Source organism: Camellia sinensis, chromosome 5 (genome assembly GCF_055761805.1).
Source record: "Camellia sinensis isolate YWXY chromosome 5, ASM5576180v1, whole genome shotgun sequence".
Classification (NCBI taxonomy): domain Eukaryota; kingdom Viridiplantae; phylum Streptophyta; class Magnoliopsida; order Ericales; family Theaceae; genus Camellia; species Camellia sinensis.
In genome coordinates this window covers 151,112,349-151,131,664 of record NC_138965.1, presented here as the reverse complement: position 1 = coordinate 151,131,664, position 19,316 = coordinate 151,112,349, and the positions used below count along the sequence as shown (strand labels likewise).

The following is a 19,316-nucleotide window of genomic DNA, read 5'->3' as shown; positions in this document are numbered from 1 at the left end:
GAAAACAAATTTGATAAGAAATTAGTTCTAAACTTTATTATTAAAAAAATAGAAATTTCAAAGAGAAAATTTAGAGATGGGATTGAAAAAATACTATAACAAATGACAATCTTATAAAAAAAATAAAAAGAAAGAAAAAAAAAAACACATAGCAATGATCTAATGTAAACTATTTTTAAAAATTAAAAGAAAGAATATCAAATTATTACCTTTGATAAATATAGTGACGGAAAATAATTTTGTGAGATTTTTGTATTGCCTTCTCCCATGCAGATTTCATTATTTAATTATTAATACTCTTCTTATTCATAGCCAACCATTCTTTTTTTATATATATCTTTATCACTTGGTAGATAATAACAAATAATAAAAATTATGAGGATTAGGTTAAGAGGAGATAAGAAGTTATAGATAAGAGTATTTCACAAGATAAAAAATTCAAAATAAAAAAAAGATAATATGTGATAAAAGGAGAAAAAAAATATAAGTAAACCAAAATAAAGATTTAGATAGATATATTTTTGATAGATATGGATTAACAAATCATATATTTATCTAAATTTTATTATTTTAATTTTTTTTAAATCAATTAGTTAATCTTTATCTTTATCTGTAGACCATGAAATTAATTTTTATAAATTATTTATCAATTCTTATATGTTTATTTATCTATAAGTCATGAAATTATTATTTTTCAAATAATTTTTAAAATTTTTATCTTTATCTAAATGTCATGAAATAAATTTCCATAAATTATTTATGATTTTTTTATATGTTTATTTATAATGAAATTAATTAAAGTACAAAGTGAATGGCAAAAAACATGAGTAATTTTTTTTTAAATCAATTTTTTAACCTTTATTTTTATCAGTAGGCCATGAAATTAATTTTTATAAATTATTTATTAATTTTTATATGCTTATTTATGAGAAGAAATTTTAAATTATCTATAAGTTATGAAATTAAGTATTTAATTTTTATCTTTATCTGTATACCATGAAATTAATTTTCATAAATTATTTATCAGTTTTTATATGTTTATCTATATGGAGGAATTTTGAAATTCAAATCTTTATCCATAAGTCATGAAATTAATTTTCATTTTAATTAATCAAACAAATAGAAAATGGAGGAAAATAGAAAACACGAAAGAAAATCAAAAAGGGTTGTCACGTAGGAAAGAGATAATTTTAAAATTATAAGAATTTAAGAATAAATATTTATAAATTTTTGACAAAACCACCATATTTGATTATATAGATAGTATAGATAGATGTATGTTTCTCATCCTGTGAAATTCTTCAGCGCTATGATTTCATCCTGCCAAACATAGCATAGAGTGTGCGTATGTATAACAAGGAGAGATGTATACATACATTGTACATACATTAAGCCATCATGGACCCCAACTGTCCCAGTTCACATGCATCCAATGGTCCCACCATCTTAACCCCTCCACAGCCGTTGATGTAATTCCTTTCCCTTTCTGGAAAAAAAATAATTAAAAAATTCATAAAATACACACATCTATACATGTACATGTATTATGTTGTAATTTTATTCACCCCAATTATTAATAATTATTCGTCTCGTTTTGCTCTCTCTCTCTCTCTGATTCTTCTCTACACTCTCGAGATTGCAAGGGTTAGAAGATTCAACAATGTCGACAACATCTCAATTTTCTCAAAATTAGGGATTTGTACTGTCTCTAGGCGCTTTTCGATTCATTTCAATTTACTTGATTTTGTTTGGTTTTCGCATAAAGATTCGTAATTGAGGGGTTTTTTTGGATTAGATTTGGGTGAGAAATATTGGGTTTGGTTTGGATTCGCACACTTTTGACAATAATTGCGTATTTGTTTGGTTGGATTTTGAGGACTACACGATTTCCTGAAGCTTTTGGTTGAGATTAACGGTTTAGAAGGATTGAAGGGTGTTTCAGTGGAGTTTTATTGTAGAATAGGAGGATTGTTGAAGTTGTTGTTGGTTATTTCATAGTCTTTTTTTTGTGCCCCTTTTGGAGATTGTGGGTTGGGTGTGACGAACAGTTTGGTTGTTGAATATTTGGGAATTTGGTGTGTGTGGGTTTTGATTTGGTGGCTCTGTATGTCTAATTCGTAAGGGGTCCTCTGCTAGTGGAGGATCCCAAAATCGCGGTTTTTATTAAACTGTGGTTTTCTTTTGTCAATTGAGAGATACAATGCTGCTCTGTTTATTGGCTAATTTATTAAGGTGAAGTAGAAGAGTTGTTCAATTGTTGGGGTTTCAGTGATTTTGTTGTAATTTCAATTTAGCTTATTGGGTTTGTGGATTTGACATAAGTTTTGGGGGTCATGTTTGGCTCTGGTGTGGATATTGGGCCTGATAAGAGCGGGGTCTTGGGACCTGTATTGGTACCAAAGCAATTTGTGTGGCGGTATGGGGGCAGAAGGGTATTTCTTAGTGGCTCCTTCACTAGGTGAGTGATAATATGGGTGTCATGATGAGATCTTTTTAGTTTTTAGTTATGAAAGTATTTGATTAGTTATGTTCATCTTTCTAGTAGCATTTTGTTAGTTATCATTGATTTTGGTTATGTGAAATGGGTTTTAATTGAATTTCTTAATTGCACAGATGGACAGAACACATACCAATGTCTCCAACGGAGGGCAGCCCAACTGTGTTTCAGGTTATCTGCAGCTTAACTCCGGGATATCATCAGGTTAATATGCTATGATAATATTTATTCTGTGCCAACTGCAGTTGGAATTCGTCTAGCATTGAGGGCTATTAAATTAATCTTATATAAAAACGGATTTATGGCTAATATCATCATAATCATATATATGTTTGCGAGTCGGTCAACCAGGTACGATGAGTTTCTAGAATATTTTTCTTTAAATTTGAATGAATGATTGATACAATTAAATAGATCCTTGAGTTTCTAGCATCTTTTTATGCATAAAGGGTTTACAACTAAATAATTTTTATCATAAACCAGATAAATAGCAGTCTCTTGCATGTTTTTTGTTGGTAGAGAAGTACAATTCTAATTTTCCACGCATATGTTTATTTTTGGGTCCCTGCTCATGTTTTTAGGGGTGATGGATATTTAGTGAAAAAAACATTATATGTGATCTAAGCATAAGAAATCTCTTAAACTCATTATCATGCATAACTTGTAATTGCTAAGAATTGTTTTGTAGTGTATAACCACGTAAACATATTTTCTAATTTAATAATTAATACTTCTAACGTACATGGGTGACAACCCCTTAGCCTTCGGCATCTTTCAATAAAGTTTAGTTATCACACAAAAAAATAAAAAAATCTGCACTTCTTTTTGTATAATACAGCCTAGTGAAACAAGTCTTGGAAGGTCGTTTTAGCATGGGAAGGGAATGCTTCAAGTTCTTTGTAGAGATAAAGAATGCACCAAGGAGGCTCTACCTTTTCAATGGGAATATTTTACACTCTTACAATTTGAATTGAGACAATTATGTTACAATAATAAGGCTTGAGTTCTCGTTTTAAGCCCTAATAAATTGACATAAATTTAGCTAAAATACTGGAGCTTTTTCCTAGCAAAAATACAGTCAAATAAATTTACCTTAATTATCTTGAAGAATTTTATCCACCCTCCAACATCTGGTTAACCCTACTAGTGCCATTTGCCTGCAATCTCATGAAGTTTGGTGCGGAAGCAAAGACATTAATGTTACTTTAGGCAGAGATGGCCTAGTGTTATAGTGTTATGCATTCTTAGAGTCTGAGACATCACTGGTTCATAATGGTTTAAACTGCAAAGTGCAACTGGATAGGTTTTGCTCAACAGAGAAATGAAGGCAGCTGAGAGAATACTCATTTTACAGTTTTAAATTGATAGGGGTAGGTCTCTTGTCACAAATTGTATTGGCAATACTACAATGTGGCTTAAATGAATGCCAAATATGTCACTAAAAGAAGTCCATACCTCAGAAGCTGCTTGACCAACCAATCTGTTAATGGATTTCATATATTCCTTTCTTCAACAACACTGAGATGCTAAAGAAATAGTTACATTTCCTAAACTCCAAGTCCTTTGGAATGACATCCTTGAAGAATTTATATAGAGATGCATATTATGGGAGAGGGAATCTTATTCCAAATGCATCTATATTGAATTAATGGGGAGCCTCTATTACACATGAAGTTCGATGCTAATTTGGTAGTGCTAACACCATTAGAGCAGGGTATCTATAGGATTTGACCAGGACAGTAAATCAGGTAAATATATAATAATTTAGCATAGAAACAACGGAATCCTTCTGAAATAAGCCTTCCAAGTTATTGAGATTCGATTATTTAGAATTTATGAACACCGCTTGAAAGTTACTAACTAGACTATCATGATTTACGAAGTTGGTTTCTCCAAAGGTATTGACATAAAGATTATTGAGTTATTATCTAAATTCAAAAACTCTTAACTTTGTTGTTATTATTCATATCAATTATGATTGGGAACCACAATGAGATGTTTTTGTTTATATATAAACCTCATCAAGACAACAATATTTTTGTGCTGGATGAAGATTAGAGGATGAAGAAAGTAATCATGCATCTCACACTTGCACAGTAGTGCATGCAGTTTGACACTTATATAATTCTTGCAAAGTAGTATATAATAGAATGTGCAAGAATGTTTGGATATCAGATTTATTGTGCAAGATTGCTAAATTGAGCAGAAAATTTGCTGCCTTTAGTCCAAGAGTTGGGTTAATCTGAATTAACAGTTCTAGATGAGTACCTCCAATTCTGATATTGATGTTTATGTGTTGTTTTCATTTGTATGCAGTACAAGTTTATTGTTGATGGAGAGTGGCGGCATGATGAGAACGAAGATTTTGTAAGTGGAAATTATGGCGTGGTGAACACTCTCATCTTACTTAGAGAACCTGATGTAATTCATGCTGTGTATAGTCCAGAGACACCTGGTATATCTAATATGGATGTGGATCATGATCCATTTCTTCGTCTGGTAAGAATCTGTGGTTTAATACTTAAACTATAGTTTATTATTACATAGTGCAATTTTGTGGGAAATTTTGCATAATGAGTTTTACATAGAAATCACAAAATAAGTTGTATTCATATATATCACTGCTGAAGTTTTTCTGGAATGTAGTATTTCCAATGTTAATGAAAAATATTTTATTTCTTTCTGCTTTAATTTGGAAACATAAACTATGCACACATGAATCATTAATGGTTTCTCCGGAAGCAATAGTTGTGGACTAACGTGGGATTTGAATACCGTCATTGTTATTCAATGGCATAAAATAGTAGGTTATCTATCAAATGATAATTTGCAGGAAGCAATTCCAAGGATATCAGAGGCTGATATTGAGATTTCTCGCAATCGTGTATCTGTCTTCATGTCAACACATACTGCATATGAGTTGCTTCCTGAATCTGGCAAGGTTAGGAACTTAGTATGGTTGATTATGGGCTTTTGTTTTGTAATTTTAAGTAATTCATTGATCATTATTGTTGGATTGGATTTATGGATTTTTGGTTCAATTGCATCTAACATTGCAGGTCATTGCCTTGGACGTAAATTTACCAGTGAAGCAAGCATTCCATATTCTATACGAGCAGGTAATTTTGTGCATGTGCTCTCAATCTGAGGTTACCAGGAGAGGTTATCTCAACCTTCTTGGGTCATGGTTTTGCTATTGTTAGCTAAGGTTTCTCACATGTGTGTAGACAGAATGGTTAGTCATATGTGTGTGTGTTTAAAATCTACTGAGGATTTCTTTGTAGAGGATGCCTTATCCTTGCCTCGTTATGGCCTTGTGCCTTAATAAAATCTGTTGCTGTTGTTGATCCAAAAAAAAAAAAAAAACTGCTGAGGATTGATATGAAAGCCAGATGTATTTGCAGAAGAACTTTCATATTTTGAGTACTGGATAGCTTCTAGTTCTTCCATTGTATTGCACATGCATTACTAATGTACAGTTCATTTATTTTTCAAACAAATGATAAGCATCAAAAACCCTAATTCATCTCTTTCTTTTTGATGCAATGCCAGTGCTTTTGCCACCATGCTATGTCCTTGGCAAAGAGATTGAATTAATATGCTGTCCATTATTGATTTGTTATCCTTTATTAGCAGTTCCTGGGATGTACTTTGTTCCTATGCACTTTATCTTGGTCTTGCTGTCTATTCTGCCACCGTTCCTCATGTTCCCCCATGTTTTCTTTTGTGCAATTTTTTGGTATAGTTATTATTTCTGATTAATAGGCTGGATTGCATTTATCTGATTGAAGCTATTTGCAGGGAATTCCTGTTGCTCCTCTGTGGGATTTTGGAAAGGGCCTGTTTGTTGGAGTTCTTAGTGCATTAGACTTCATCTTAATTCTAAGAGAGGTGTGTATTGTGATAAAAATTTTGTCAGTTTGGCTTTCCTTTCTATGGCAACTCTGGTAGTGTTATGACTGTGTAGTAGAACTTCATCATTTAGATCTTGTTTCCTTGGTTGGAAGTTAAATTATTGTTTTTAAATGATAAATATGTCTCAAGCTCCTTTGTGCTCGTTCATGGATAAGCCCTGAGAAATTTTTGTATTCAGTGTTTTTGCACTATATCTTTTTTTCTTTCCAAAAAAAAAAATGACCTTTGAATGGTACAGAATATTTCCGTTGTCTTCTTGGCTGTATTTTTCCCTTTCAAGATGTACATCTATTGCTCAAGTTTCAATTACATGCTTGGTCACCATATTACTTGTGGTGCTATGATGAAATATTTTATGATGGCCTATTTTTGTGTAGGACCTGCTCCTTTCTTGTGTAGAATATCAGTGTGCATGCTTTTCCCTGGATATGATCCCTAAAATTATGTTATTGGTTTGACAAGTAATTTCTGTTTTTTAGTTTCATATATTTTGGAGTTGCAACATGTGTGTTTCTTTGGGTGTAAGGCATTTCAATTTTAAGGGATAACTAACTACTTTTGCTGCAATCTTACTGAACATCATACTATTTTTGTTTTGTGCTATTTATTTGTTCCCATGTACTTTTGCATCTACCTTTTCCTTTGGTCCATTTGCACATTTAGATGCCTTTGGACTAATGCTGTCTGATATTTTAAATCCCAGCTTGGGAATCATGGTTCAAATTTGACAGAGGAAGAGCTTGAGACACATACTATATCAGCTTGGAAAGAGGGAAAATCACATCTGAACAGGCAAATCAATGGCAGTGGCAGAGCATGCTCAAGGCGTCTTGTACATGTAAGTGATTCTTGTAGTAATATACCAACCTTCTGCAACATTCAAATTGTTTATTTTTATTTGTCTGAAAATCTTCATCATCTTTTGCATAAGGGAAGGATGGTTACATTGATTGTGGGTAATGATAACATGGGATGTATTGCCAAGGATCCTGGCTCATTTTTTATTTTCTTCTATATTATCTCACATGTTAGTGTGCAATGCGTTTGGTGGATGTTTGGTTGCGTTTTTGTTTTCAAAAAAGAGAAAACAAGAAACACATTTCTTTTTTTCTTTTTTCCTTCCAGAAAGATGAAGGCATGCAACATATTTGGGGCACAAACTTCATGGGTTAAAAAATTAAAACAGAAACATGGTAATACAAAACATTATAATTATTATTATTATTATTATTTTCTTTAAAATGACATTTAATGGAAAAAAAGCATTATGTATTTTTTTGTTTATCCATTTTCTGAAATACCGACCATTCATGGTTCCTAGCAATTCTTGGATCACCCTATTTCTATTCTGTTTATTTTTAGCCCTATCCACTTTTATCTTGCTTATGCAATTTACAAACAACCAATAAAGAATGCCAATTTATGTGGCAAGTATCAAGCACCTTATGACCACATCCCCCAATGGAGCATTTGAGACTGTATTTTGTGTGATGAAGCTCAAATCTTGTGAGGCAGAGCCCAAAGGCTCCAGGTAAGACTACTAGGTTCTAATTTTCCTCTTCATCTTCTACTCTTTATTTTTCACACTATTAATCTGTCATTTTGGTTCTCAACCCCACAAATCCTATTTTAAAATCCTAAACTTCTGTCCTCTCATTCATCCAACCCTAAAACACAAAAAGAACCCAAAATCAGCATAGTTAATTTTCATGACTGTTAATGGCCCCAGAATAACCTTACAAGGCCACAACGGTGCCTTCCCTTTCCTAGTCAAGTCTTTGAGACCTACCCATTTGTCACACAAACTCTCAAAGTTCATACCCTACCATCTTATCCACAAAAACTAGTTATAACCTGCCCTTAAGTAATTGTGAACCTGTTCGGTATTGCCTTTGTTGTACTTGTTGTTGGACTAACAAATGTTTCGGGTAATTTTTTTAGCCATTGATTTCGTGAAGAATTTTATTTATTCCTGGTTCTTCTTCTTGCTGCTGCTTTATTTGATATAAACAATGAGTTCTGTAATGTGCAGGCTGGGCCTTGAGATTCTGTAAAAATGTTTATTTGAATGATAACTGTTGCTTATTGTCAACAATCTTGTGTTTCGTATGAAGCAAGTTTCCCCTGCTTCTAAACTTAGATCTACTTCTGTTTTAATATTTACAATTTATGACTAATAATGTGCAGGCTGGGCCTTATGATTCTCTGAAGGATGTTGCTTTAAAAATTTTACAAAACAAGGTGGCTACAGTTCCCATTATCCACTCTTCTTCCCAGGATGGTTCATTTCCACAGCTACTACATCTGGCTTCTCTCTCTGGAATTCTAAAATGTAAGCTTTTTCCTGGTGTGCTGTTTGAGGGCATATGATTTGTTACTAACATGTGACCTACTTTTCAGGTATTTGCAGGCATTTTAGATATTCTTCTGGCTCGTTGCCCATTCTTCAACAACCAATTGGTTCACTTCCTTTGGGTACATGGGTTCCAAAAATTGGGGAATCAAATGGACAGCCATTTGCAATGTTGAGACCAAATGCCTCTCTCAGTGCTGCCCTGTCTTTGTTAGTTCAAGGTGACCTCCCTCTCTTTCTGTGATACATTTTTCAAGGTTTGGTGGTTTCATTTCTGGAATCAATTTACTTTTTTTTAAATTTTTTTTTATAGGAAATATAAATTTTAGGTTCTTTTTTTTCTTTTTTGGTTCTTTTCATGCAAAGAGTAACAAGACCTGACTAAGATTTTTTTTTTTTTTTTTTTGTTGAGGGAAATTGGAAAATCCGTGTGGCTTTAATGCAGCATTTACTTGAAACTTTGTTTACATTCTAATTTGTTGTTTTAACGTAATGTTGGTAGGTTTAAGTAAAAGCAGTTGTTTTGAATCTTAAGGATATTTTGACAAACATAGTTTACCTATACTTGAAGTACTAAGTATTGAAGAACCTCCTTAACTAGGATGCTTAGTTGTTGCTTAGTTTTTGAAATCATGAAGGCAGCAGGCACATGGTTTTTTTGTTTGTTTGTTTTCTTTTTTTGTTGTTGGGGGATGCCTGGTTTTGAAGAGACACCTTTTCGTATATTTATAGGGCACTTCCTTGACCATGCAACTGAATTGAGTCAAGCATTTAGGCCTTGTTTCAATTATAATAGAGGACAGAATACTTCTTGTGAATTTGTTTTTCTCCTGTCATTCATTTCTTCTGCTAGATTGCAGGAGTAGAATTTCAGTCTCAGTAACTTGTAATTCTTCTAACCAGTATTCTGTGGCTGTTTTTGTCAATGCACAACGCTGCTATGCAGAGTGCAGCCTATGGATTGGGCTTCAATTTATACTATATAGGCATACAATGGATAATTGGTCAGGGTGATATCATCTTAAGAAAGCAGGCTATTCTTGGCTTGACGCAAACTACTGTCATCTACCATAGCATTTGTTCCAACAGGATGTATATGATTGATGGTTTCTAGCTCATTATCCATCTTATAGTCTTTAAAAGGGTGCTAGTGATACATTTTAATGTGAGTTAGACACCCTATCATTGCTTGTTCTTGAATGAGCTTGTGGACTGGTGTTCTCCTTAGATGAATGAAGAATCAGGGACAGAATCTTTTGCTCCTTGTGACTTTGTTTGATGCTTCATCTCCTCTTATACAATTGCACTGTCTATTGCAGCTGAAGTTAGTTCAATACCTATCGTGGATGATAATGATTCATTGCTGGATATATATTGCCGGAGGTAATCTTCTGTGTATTATTTATTATGCATTGAGCATCTCTACCCATTTGAACTGTTTATATTTCTTAATTAAAGTTCATATTTGCTGGTTGTATTCTTTTGACAGCGATATAACTGCTTTGGCAAAAGACAGAGCTTATGCACAGATTAGCCTTGATGAAATCAGTATTCATCAGGTAATTGTTCAAATTTTGTTAACCTAAACAGCATTATTTGCAAGCGTTTTCATTACTTTTAAAGCTGGTTTGGTTTATGCTTGAGGACGTTTGAGAAATTTGTGTTCCGGAACACAAAGTTTACCATTGAAGGGTTTTCAATTAAGGATGATACCTTCAGTTTAAATAAACAATCGACTAAAGTGAAACTTATTTAGTGAATATCGGTCGACATTGATGACCTTCCACACATAGGAGATGTCAGCATACTGATCTGTTTACTATCTCCAACTTGCAGGCATTGCAACTGGGGCAAGATGCAAGTTCTCCTTATGGCTTCTTTAGTGGACAAAGATGTCAGATGTGTTTGCGATCCGATCCTCTGCACAAAGTGATTGAGCGGCTTGCAATACCTGGTAATTGTTTTCTGTTTCTATTGACCCCCTTATACTTTGTTCGAAATCATTTTCACCCCCTCAACTTTAAAATCTACATTTAAGCTACTTGTACTTCTGACTTAACTGAAAACATGAATGACATTAACAAAAAATTTAAAAAGCAAAAAATTACCCATTTGAACTACTGAAACTTAACACATATGCCTTTCACTATTAGTATTAAATTGAACATAATAATTAACAGTTTCACACACACACAAACAAACAAACAAAGAGGGTAAATTACACTGACCACCCTTAAGGTATACAAAAATACAAAAACCAAAGCTTGGCATATTACACCGACCTCCCTTTTAGTAAGGCTAAAGTGCTCAAAACTAATGCAAATGCTGTGTAGCCACATGGATAAATAAAGGAAAATATACATTTTAGTGTACAAGAAATGAAAAAACCATTTTTCTGTCTGTACAACTAAGAAATAACTGATGAGAAGGGAGCAAAGTGTTAGGTGAATTAAAAATCTTAAGGGAGTCCAATGTAATTATTAGTGTAATATACCCATAATATACCCCCAAAAATATTATTATTATTATTATTATTATTATCAAATAATAGTTTTTAATATGGTTTCAATAGCTCATTACAAGATACTCTTTACCAAGCAGCTCCTCGTTGTTCTCCTGTTTGGATAAAAACTCTTCACCTCCTTAAAGCATATCTGGCATATTTTCAGGCGTGAGGAGACTCGTTATTGTGGAGGCTGGCAGCAAGCGTGTGGAGGGCATTGTTTCATTAAGTGACGTGTTCCATTTCTTGCTGGGCTGTTAACTGAAATGGTTCTCATTGTCATCACGTGAAGAGGTTTCTTATGGTGGCTGAGAAGATACATTTATTTTACTTGACACTAAGTGTTCTCTGCTATGCCCCTCCCTCTTCTAGCTTGGGTTAGTCCCGGTGTTTTCTTCCGCGCCTTTGTTGGGCCTTGATTTTCTGAGCTCTCCAATTTTAGGACGATTTTTTTAAAGGATTAGAAAAATCTGTAAATTGAGAGGATTCAATTTTCTCCCCCTTTTTATCGTTACATTATGAACTCGATTCATGTTGCTGGTACAACTGCCATGTTTGTCTCTCTTACTACTAAAAGGGAAGTCGGCAAAGGATCAGCTGGAGAAGTTTGTAGCGCCTCAGCTGGAGAAGTTTGTAGTGCCTCGCTGATGGTGGGCTGTCCATAAAAAAGGAGTGGGTTGATAATTTCAATTTTTAGTTACTGATCTCCACTTTAACTTCATTTTTTTTTTCCTTTTTCTTTTATAGCATTGCTCTTCTTCTGGCATGTGCCAATTTCACTTGAATACCCACTGGTTAGGTAATGGGAATTATATTTGTTTATTCAATTTAGATGGGTTGTTTCGTGCTTGTGTTTTTCTGTTTTTTGTTTTTTTTTTTTACCTACTTCTTTGGCCAAGTATGGGTTGTTTGTGTTCATGTCACAAGTCTTGGTTCTTCTGATGAACAGGAAACAAGTTTTTGTGTGAAAAACAAACAAAAAGGTTGTTTGGTGTACACATGTTTTGAACTGTGTAAATAAAACAAGGAAACATGTTTGGCGGGTTGTTGGAGATGGTGGCAGGTGGCTGGGAGTGATCGGAGTTGTAGTGTCGTCAGGGATCTTGTGGTGGTTGAAGGGGTTGTTGGAGGTCATCAGTGCCTGTTGGAAAAAAGTTGGAAGGCTTGTGGTGGTGGTCCGGAGGGAGAGAATGAAAACATTTTTTCCATTTTCAAAATTTTGAAAATTTTTGGAATTAATTTTTTTTAATAAAAATAATATAATGAAGTTATAAAGTATTTTCATGGTATTTTATTTTAAAGTGAAAGTTTATATTAAATTACATCATTTTATACAAAAATTATGTATGAAAATTTTTATTTTTATATCATTATTCAAAAAATATATTATGATATTTATTATGTCAAGAAAATTACTCTCATCATATTTTCACACCATGTTTTATTTACTATTTAATGTATGACATACACAATGATTATTATACTAATTTATAATAGTATCTATATAAGTTTCTTTTATATTTATATTCAACTATTAATAACTATGCGTGTTAAATAAAAAATGATATAAAAATATAATAAGTACAAAATTAATTATTTTTTTAAACAATTTTTTGTTGTTGATGATAAATCTATTTTTTTTTAATAATTTTAATGGTATCAATTTATAAAAACCTCTTAAAATTTTTATATAATACAACATAATTCTAAAAACAAAAAAATCAAAGTTCAGTTGAACCAACTACTTGATGCGTAGCTCCGCCCACCAGAAACCAAATTGAATCAGCTGATACTCATCGTACATTTATGCGCTGCCTTCTGGGTCTATCATCATCAAAATCCCTGTCCAGATCTGACCGGTTATCAGAACCATTAAACCCTCCACGCCGCCAATGACCACCTCTATCATTTGTTCTACGGCCACCATGCTCATCCTTTTGAAATCCTCTATTATTACCATGAGGCTTTTTTGATGATCTATTAAAATCACTACCCTTGCTGTTATTCATTCTACGTCCACCATAGTCATCAACCCTTTGAAATCCTCGACTATTGCCACGTGACCCTTGTGATGATCTATCAAAATCATCATCCGACGGCTTCCTTCTGCCACCTGACATACCATTAGATCCAAATCGTGAGTCCCCAGAAAACTTAATATTGCCACGACCCTTTGAAATGCTTCCTCTTTTATCTCTAGGGGCACGTAGATCTTCCTCGTCAGAATCCAGACCAGAAAAGGACTCATCACTACTGACAGGAATTTGTCTCTTCCTAGAATCGTGGCTACTAGAAACCTGTTTATTTCCCTTGTTTTTCTTGGATCTAAAATCTTCATCTACAAAGTCATCAGTGTCGGAACTGAGCCCATAATCTTCATCTGCAACGAAACTTTTCGTGCCCTTACTCCTTTGTCTGGAATCAGCAACATGACTTGATTTCCAGTTGGGGTGAACTGGGAGCTCATTATCTGAACCAAAATCTTGTTCATCAGCCTCAGAGCCAGAGAAAGCTGCTTTTCGACGCATTGTCCTGGACGACTTATTGTGCAACCTATGATCCATATCAAAGCCATCAACATCTTCAGATTCAGAGTCACCTTCGACCTCGGAGAAATCAATTGAAGATCTCCTTGGAACTTGATTGTTGTTCTGCGCGTCCAGCTCATAACTGTCGACATCATCATCTTCTTCATCTTCAAAATCATCAAATCCTGTCCCAGGTTTCTGATGTGCAGGATTGGAGTATTCTCTTTCATGTGTCTTTGGAGTTCTTCTGGCCATAAAGGAATCATCGTCAGCCCCCCTAAAGTTTTCTCCATGAGCACGACTATGTGGAGGAAAATCTTCATTCAGCTTCTGAGAATCTGCATGCTCAAAAGCAGCAACGTCTGCCCCATCAGATTCATCGTCATCAAAATCGAAATTCCATGCATTAGAAACATCTGCCCTGTTGGGAACCTTCTCCAACCTCGTCTTAGGACCACGTTGCCTGTCTTGCATTTGATTCTCTGTAAATTCATCCGGGGGACGATTGTGTTCACAGTGAAAACATACCATATTCCTCCTATAATTCAAGAAATTGCACCTGCCAAAGAATAGCACCAAGGATAAACATGTAAAATTCTTCATCTATTGTAAACAACAGCATTGGGTACAGATTTGCAAATGGTAGGCCATGTTTGGGGCAAGACCAACCATTTCTTGGTCTTGCTCAACAAATGGTGAAACAAATTTTGATAGCTTCAGCATGTACAACCATCCCAAAAAAAAAGGGTTAACTACTTTCACCCCCTCTAGAAGGGGGTCTTTGTCCGATTTTGAATAGTTGAAGGGTCTTTGTATGATATTTTGTTATAGTTGAAGGGGGTAAAGTGTAATTAATCCAAAAAAGAAAAACAATAAAAAGAAAATGAAAAATGGAAGAGGAAAAAAGTACAAAAGTGAACTGTTGAATAATAAGGATGATATAGTTTTGTTGCAATCATCAGATTGCACCTTCCCATTTCATAACCAAGAAGACCCCAAATATGATGCCAAAAAATCCTTTTAAGCCCTTTGATGAACCTCTTGACCTACTCTAACACGATCAGCTATGTGTATACAGGCACACACACACATACCACCCATAACCATCACCACATTAGTAATAGCATCAACAAAAGAGCATAAATAACAGTAGCAAGTGGAAACATACTGAGGGCATTCCCATTCTCCTGGAAGCAGTTGTCTCTTGGGACGCCTGGCATCACACTGCAGGCACACTGTATTCTTTGCAAAATTCATGAAGTCACACCTGAAACCATTATTTATTGCTTATCAAATTACACAAGAATCTACTTACCAAAAAAAATCAAATAAATATATATATATATATATATTACACAGGAAATCTTAACTCCCATTGAATGCCAAAACACAACCAATGATTTCAAATCGTTTTGAAATAACTCTTACTGATGACCCTTCAAAACCAATACATGGTCATGGTGGCCATCAGTGCAGCCGACTATGCCATTTGTGACAAAAGATCAACCGCACTAATTGTTTAATCCTATGATGCCATCTGTCTCCTGGCAGTCAGAGAAGCCAGGGCAAATTATTAAATTGGAATATAATGCTGTTATTTATTGTTTAAGGTTGGTCGCCCAATGTAAGGCTACATCTGAGATGACCAGGAACATTCTATTTACGTACCAAAGGCAGCATAGCATATACATGCCACGATTTTGTTTGCCACAGACATAATGTTCTTACGATCATTTGTTTCTAATATTCCTTCATTTTGGATGCTTATATAATATAAACATTATTGACAATGCCAATGCCTTGGGAATCAAATTCAAAAGAAAACATGTTGCATATAACAAAATTACATAACTCTTAAAGAGATACCTACTTAGGACACAGCCAATCCCCTTTTTTCATCTCAATGTCATCACGTCCAACTCGTTTCTTTGGAGGAGGAGGAGGCTGCTTCACTTTTGGTGGAGGTTTTATTATTACAGGAGGAGGAAGATTTGGATCTATTGGAACTGCACTCAACTTGACAACCTCATGCAGTAGTTTGCGGATAACAGTCTTCACTGATTTTATTTTCAGAACGGGCTCATTGACAACCGATCCTTTTACAGGATCAAAGCCATATGTCAATAGGACACGCATAACGTCAATAGTCCGTGCCTCGTCTTCTTTATTTGTTACAAGATATGCTCTTTCGCAGGAGTTCCTCAAACTGCAGGAACTACAAACCTACAAATAATCATATTCAGTAGAGTTAATAATTTTAATTTTCATTCGTTTGATGTAAGTGTCAAGATGTTGCTGAGGAGATTGTGACTAATGTAACATGAAAACTCAGTTCTATTGTTAATTGTCCCATCGGAAGCAACTGCATATACTGACAGAATGCAGTTCACTATCAGAAAGTTGAACATCCGTGTCCAAGTCAAACTCCATCACACATGTTAGTTTCAGAGTTAATAATAAGGGTGGCAGCAGCTTTATTTCTCATTAAATGAATGCTATAAGACCTGTTAGGAACCTAAAAGGAGGAAAAGTCCTCCAAAAATAAGTAAACCAAGATCCAATTGATCACCCATGAGAGATTTAGGGAGAACAACGGGGATCAACCATAAAGCCATTGCTATGTTCTTCACAACATTAATAAAAGACTTTATTGCTGGAAATTTAAAAATGATGTTTCATCTACAAATATTTCTTTTCTCAAATCTAGCACCATAACTTTTAGCAACTACATCCATAATCTTCATAATGAATCACAGACACAATCAAAAAGAAATGGTACACTTCCATTAGAAGCTTGTGTTTGCATAGTGGCAAAGCCAATAGATTGTAAAATAGAAAGAAATCAGAGAACTATAATAAGAGAAAATGGAGTGCGATACACTTGTCATAAAGACATCATTTCACACATCTCTATCAATGAAGCTAAAATGGTAAGTCAAAATCTTACTATTCTAAGGTCGCAGATTTGACCTAGTACAAAACAAAAAACTGTTTTATCTTTTTTTGTGATAAATAAAATTTCTTGTCAACAATTTGGCAATTGAGAGAGAGAGAGAGCAAACCCCTGCTCTAGTGCAAAACCAAGTTACAAAAATTGGTGTATCTAAAAAGGGAGGTTCAACTTACTATGAAAACATCCATGATTTAGAAACATTTTCACTTGTTTTCCAGAACAGCCTATGTTACAATGGAAATCCTAAGCCCAAAGAAAAGCAAATTGCCAAATATTGTGTGACACATGAAAGAATAACAAAGAAGGATTATCATCATGCATATGTTGAGCATTAACCATATGGTAAATGATGACTTACTAACAAGCCAACAAAGTAAAGCTTACATCTCCCTCATCAAGGTGGACATGTTTCCTCAGTAACTTTGCAGAAAAAACCACCTTCTTATCCGCACTAGGGCACCCATAGCCAACCAAAATTTGAATATCTTGTCTCGACAATGACCTGAAATAAATTGCCATTCTAAGCACATCTCAACTGACGTGCTTAAATTGAAAGTTTACGGTAAATCATAATAGTTAAAGTCAGTGAAAATACCCTCTGAATCCTAAGAACAGCATCCAAAAAACTCAAAAGAATGCTCGAGGGTAGTAACTCTGCTTTGTTGGATGCAGTATGGTTAACCTTACCCTCCATTTAGTAAGGTTAACTTAGCAAAATAAATTGTTCTACAAAGTATGGTTAGGTAGTCTTACCATTCTTGGGTTCAAAATCGTGAACAACTTAAAGACTCAAAATTCAGTAATTTCCTACTGTCAATTCTCTCAGCAACCAAGAATAGTGACTTTTCTAAAGCTTTAGAGACAGGTTGCTCACTCTTTCAGTTTTTTTGTTTGAAAAATTAGAATTATCAACAATTCCAATGAAATTTGAACTGTTTTAAAGAACAATATATCTACCCACAATATTTGAATTCAGTCCATAGACAAGGAAGTACAATGAAGCAACACCATTGTTTTGTACCCAAAATTAAGACAAACTTGGAAAATAAACTAAGAAAATACCAGCAATATTAGTGAAACACTAAAAGTTCTAATATTCAAATTCACTCTATTTTCTATTTACTTAACCTCAAAAAGTCCCTTCTTGCTTTTGCCAATAGGGCATTTTTCAGAGGGAAAAAAATGGAAATATAATTCCCTTTCATAGTTAGTTCAAATTACATTCCATAAGTCCATAATTAAAATTCACATACTAATCATAAAACTAAGATCAAACATTGCTATATACATATCAAGAAAGCAACCACAGACCTCAAGATATCGAACCGATCACGCCCGAAATTGAGACAAGCGGTCTGAACAGTCTTCCAATCCCTCGTGAAATCGATCCCTTCCTCCGCAACATCCGACATTTGAAACCCCAAATCCTCCACCATCTTCTCCTCATCCTTCCTCCTATGATCAAAATAGTTCTGCTGCACCAACCTCTGCATCAATTCAATCCACTCAGGCCATGTATGCACCAATTCCACCTCCCTACTCAACAAGCCACCTCTCTCCTCCTCCTTCACCTCCGTCTCCAGGAAGATAGGCTCAATAGGCCTCAATTCAGTGACACCAAATCCTAGATTGTGGTTGCTATGCTCGTGGATTTTGTTCTTCTTGGACTCGCGCCAAGCGCGAATTCGCTGAAGAGTGTCGTCTTTCTGAGAGCGTTCTCTCTCGATGGCGTCGATTTGGTCGAAGACGAAGCTCATGCGGGCTGAGAGAGAGGTGGGTTCGGGATCAGAGGGGTTTGGGGGAGAGGAGAGAGAAGAGAAGGGTTTGGGTGTGAGGAGAAGATGAGAGAGAAAGAGAGGTCGAGTGGTTTTGAAGAGGTTAGGGTTTTGAGAGGAGAGGCGTCGTCGGAGGAGAGACAGAAGAGTGGTCTGTGCCATTGTAGAGAGAGAGAGAGAGAGACTAGTGTGGTGAGGTTTTAAAACCCTCACCATGAAACACAGAGAGCTGAGAAATGGTGAAAGAAGAAATGCTTAAACCCTCGGTCTGACAAGTTGGGCCTTCGATTAGGGTGAGCAAGTGATCCGTAAAATTCGTAATCCGATCCAGTCCAGTCCAATTCGATAGGTTTGGATTGGTTTTTTGAATCTGCGGTTCGGTTCCGGATTGAAGAATTAAAAATCCGTAGTCTACGGATTGGTTCCGGATTGAATCCCACGGTTCCGGATTGGAACCGATCCGAACCGTATACAAATAGTCTATATTTTTATTATACATCCTCCCCCATAGTATCTTCTCTTAATTCTATATAAAATCTAAACTTAAACCTAAAACCGTATAATATTTTCTTTTATTACTCTTGTTTGTTGGTTTTTAGTTTTAATTTGTAATGGTTTAAATACTTATAGTGAAACCAAATTTTCTTATGGTTGTTTAAATTTTAGAACAGTATGTCGCTATTATAGAAAAATATATTGCTATTGTGGAACTAATATAGCGCTATGTTTATATTTTTATAAAATTAAAGTGTTATAAATATATTTTTGTTATTTAATTATGTGAATCCATGG

General features: G+C 34.6%; 2 protein-coding genes across 3 annotated transcripts; one reads left to right on the top strand and one right to left on the bottom strand.

Moving 5' to 3' along the window:
* Window positions 1-1,523: 1,523 nt before the first annotated feature.
* LOC114318364 (sucrose nonfermenting 4-like protein) lies at window positions 1,524-12,095 on the top strand. Of its 2 annotated transcripts, none has more exons than XM_028265228.2 (13): window positions 1,524-2,458; window positions 2,614-2,701; window positions 4,814-4,996; window positions 5,331-5,438; window positions 5,557-5,616; window positions 6,299-6,388; window positions 7,116-7,250; window positions 8,600-8,744; window positions 8,813-8,986; window positions 10,085-10,148; window positions 10,255-10,324; window positions 10,602-10,719; window positions 11,435-12,095. In XM_028265228.2, the coding sequence occupies exons 1-13, from the start codon at window positions 2,334-2,336 to the stop codon at window positions 11,527-11,529; spliced, it is 1,455 nt and encodes a 484-aa protein (XP_028121029.2). In that variant the 5' UTR covers window positions 1,524-2,333; the 3' UTR covers window positions 11,530-12,095. The 2 variants fall into 2 exon arrangements, 1 of the variants encoding a protein (XP_028121029.2); XR_014330324.1 differs by having other exon boundaries at window positions 1,560-2,458; window positions 10,224-10,324.
* Window positions 12,096-12,810: 715 nt separating this feature from the next.
* LOC114318363 (zinc finger (Ran-binding) family protein) lies at window positions 12,811-18,815 on the bottom strand. The gene is made up of 5 exons (XM_028265227.2): window positions 18,061-18,815; window positions 17,134-17,251; window positions 15,667-16,019; window positions 14,965-15,063; window positions 12,811-14,355 (listed from the first exon to the last, which is right to left on the bottom strand). The coding sequence occupies exons 1-5, from the start codon at window positions 18,738-18,740 to the stop codon at window positions 13,062-13,064; spliced, it is 2,544 nt and encodes an 847-aa protein (XP_028121028.2). The 5' UTR covers window positions 18,741-18,815; the 3' UTR covers window positions 12,811-13,061.
* Between the last annotated feature and the right edge of the window lie 501 nt (window positions 18,816-19,316).

What these genes read in the sequence shown, in the direction of transcription:
- LOC114318364 (XM_028265228.2), top strand. Translation starts at nt 2,334, where the DNA reads ATGTTTGGCTCTGGTGTGGATATTGGGCCTGATAAGAGCGGGGTCTTG. An exon ending in ATGATCCATTTCTTCGTCTG is followed by an intron (nt 4,997 to 5,330) that starts GTAAGAATCTGT and finishes GATAATTTGCAG; the next exon opens with GAAGCAATTCCAAGGATATC. An exon ending in TCTCTCTGGAATTCTAAAAT is followed by an intron (nt 8,745 to 8,812) that starts GTAAGCTTTTTC and finishes CCTACTTTTCAG; the next exon opens with GTATTTGCAGGCATTTTAGA.
- LOC114318363 (XM_028265227.2), bottom strand. Translation starts at nt 18,740, where the DNA reads ATGGTGAGGGTTTTAAAACCTCACCACACTAGTCTCTCTCTCTCTCTC. An exon ending in GATCGGTTCGATATCTTGAG is followed by an intron (nt 17,252 to 18,060) that starts GTCTGTGGTTGC and finishes AATTTATTTCAG; the next exon opens with GTCATTGTCGAGACAAGATA. An exon ending in GGAGAATGGGAATGCCCTCA is followed by an intron (nt 14,356 to 14,964) that starts GTATGTTTCCAC and finishes ATTCTTTGGCAG; the next exon opens with GTGCAATTTCTTGAATTATA.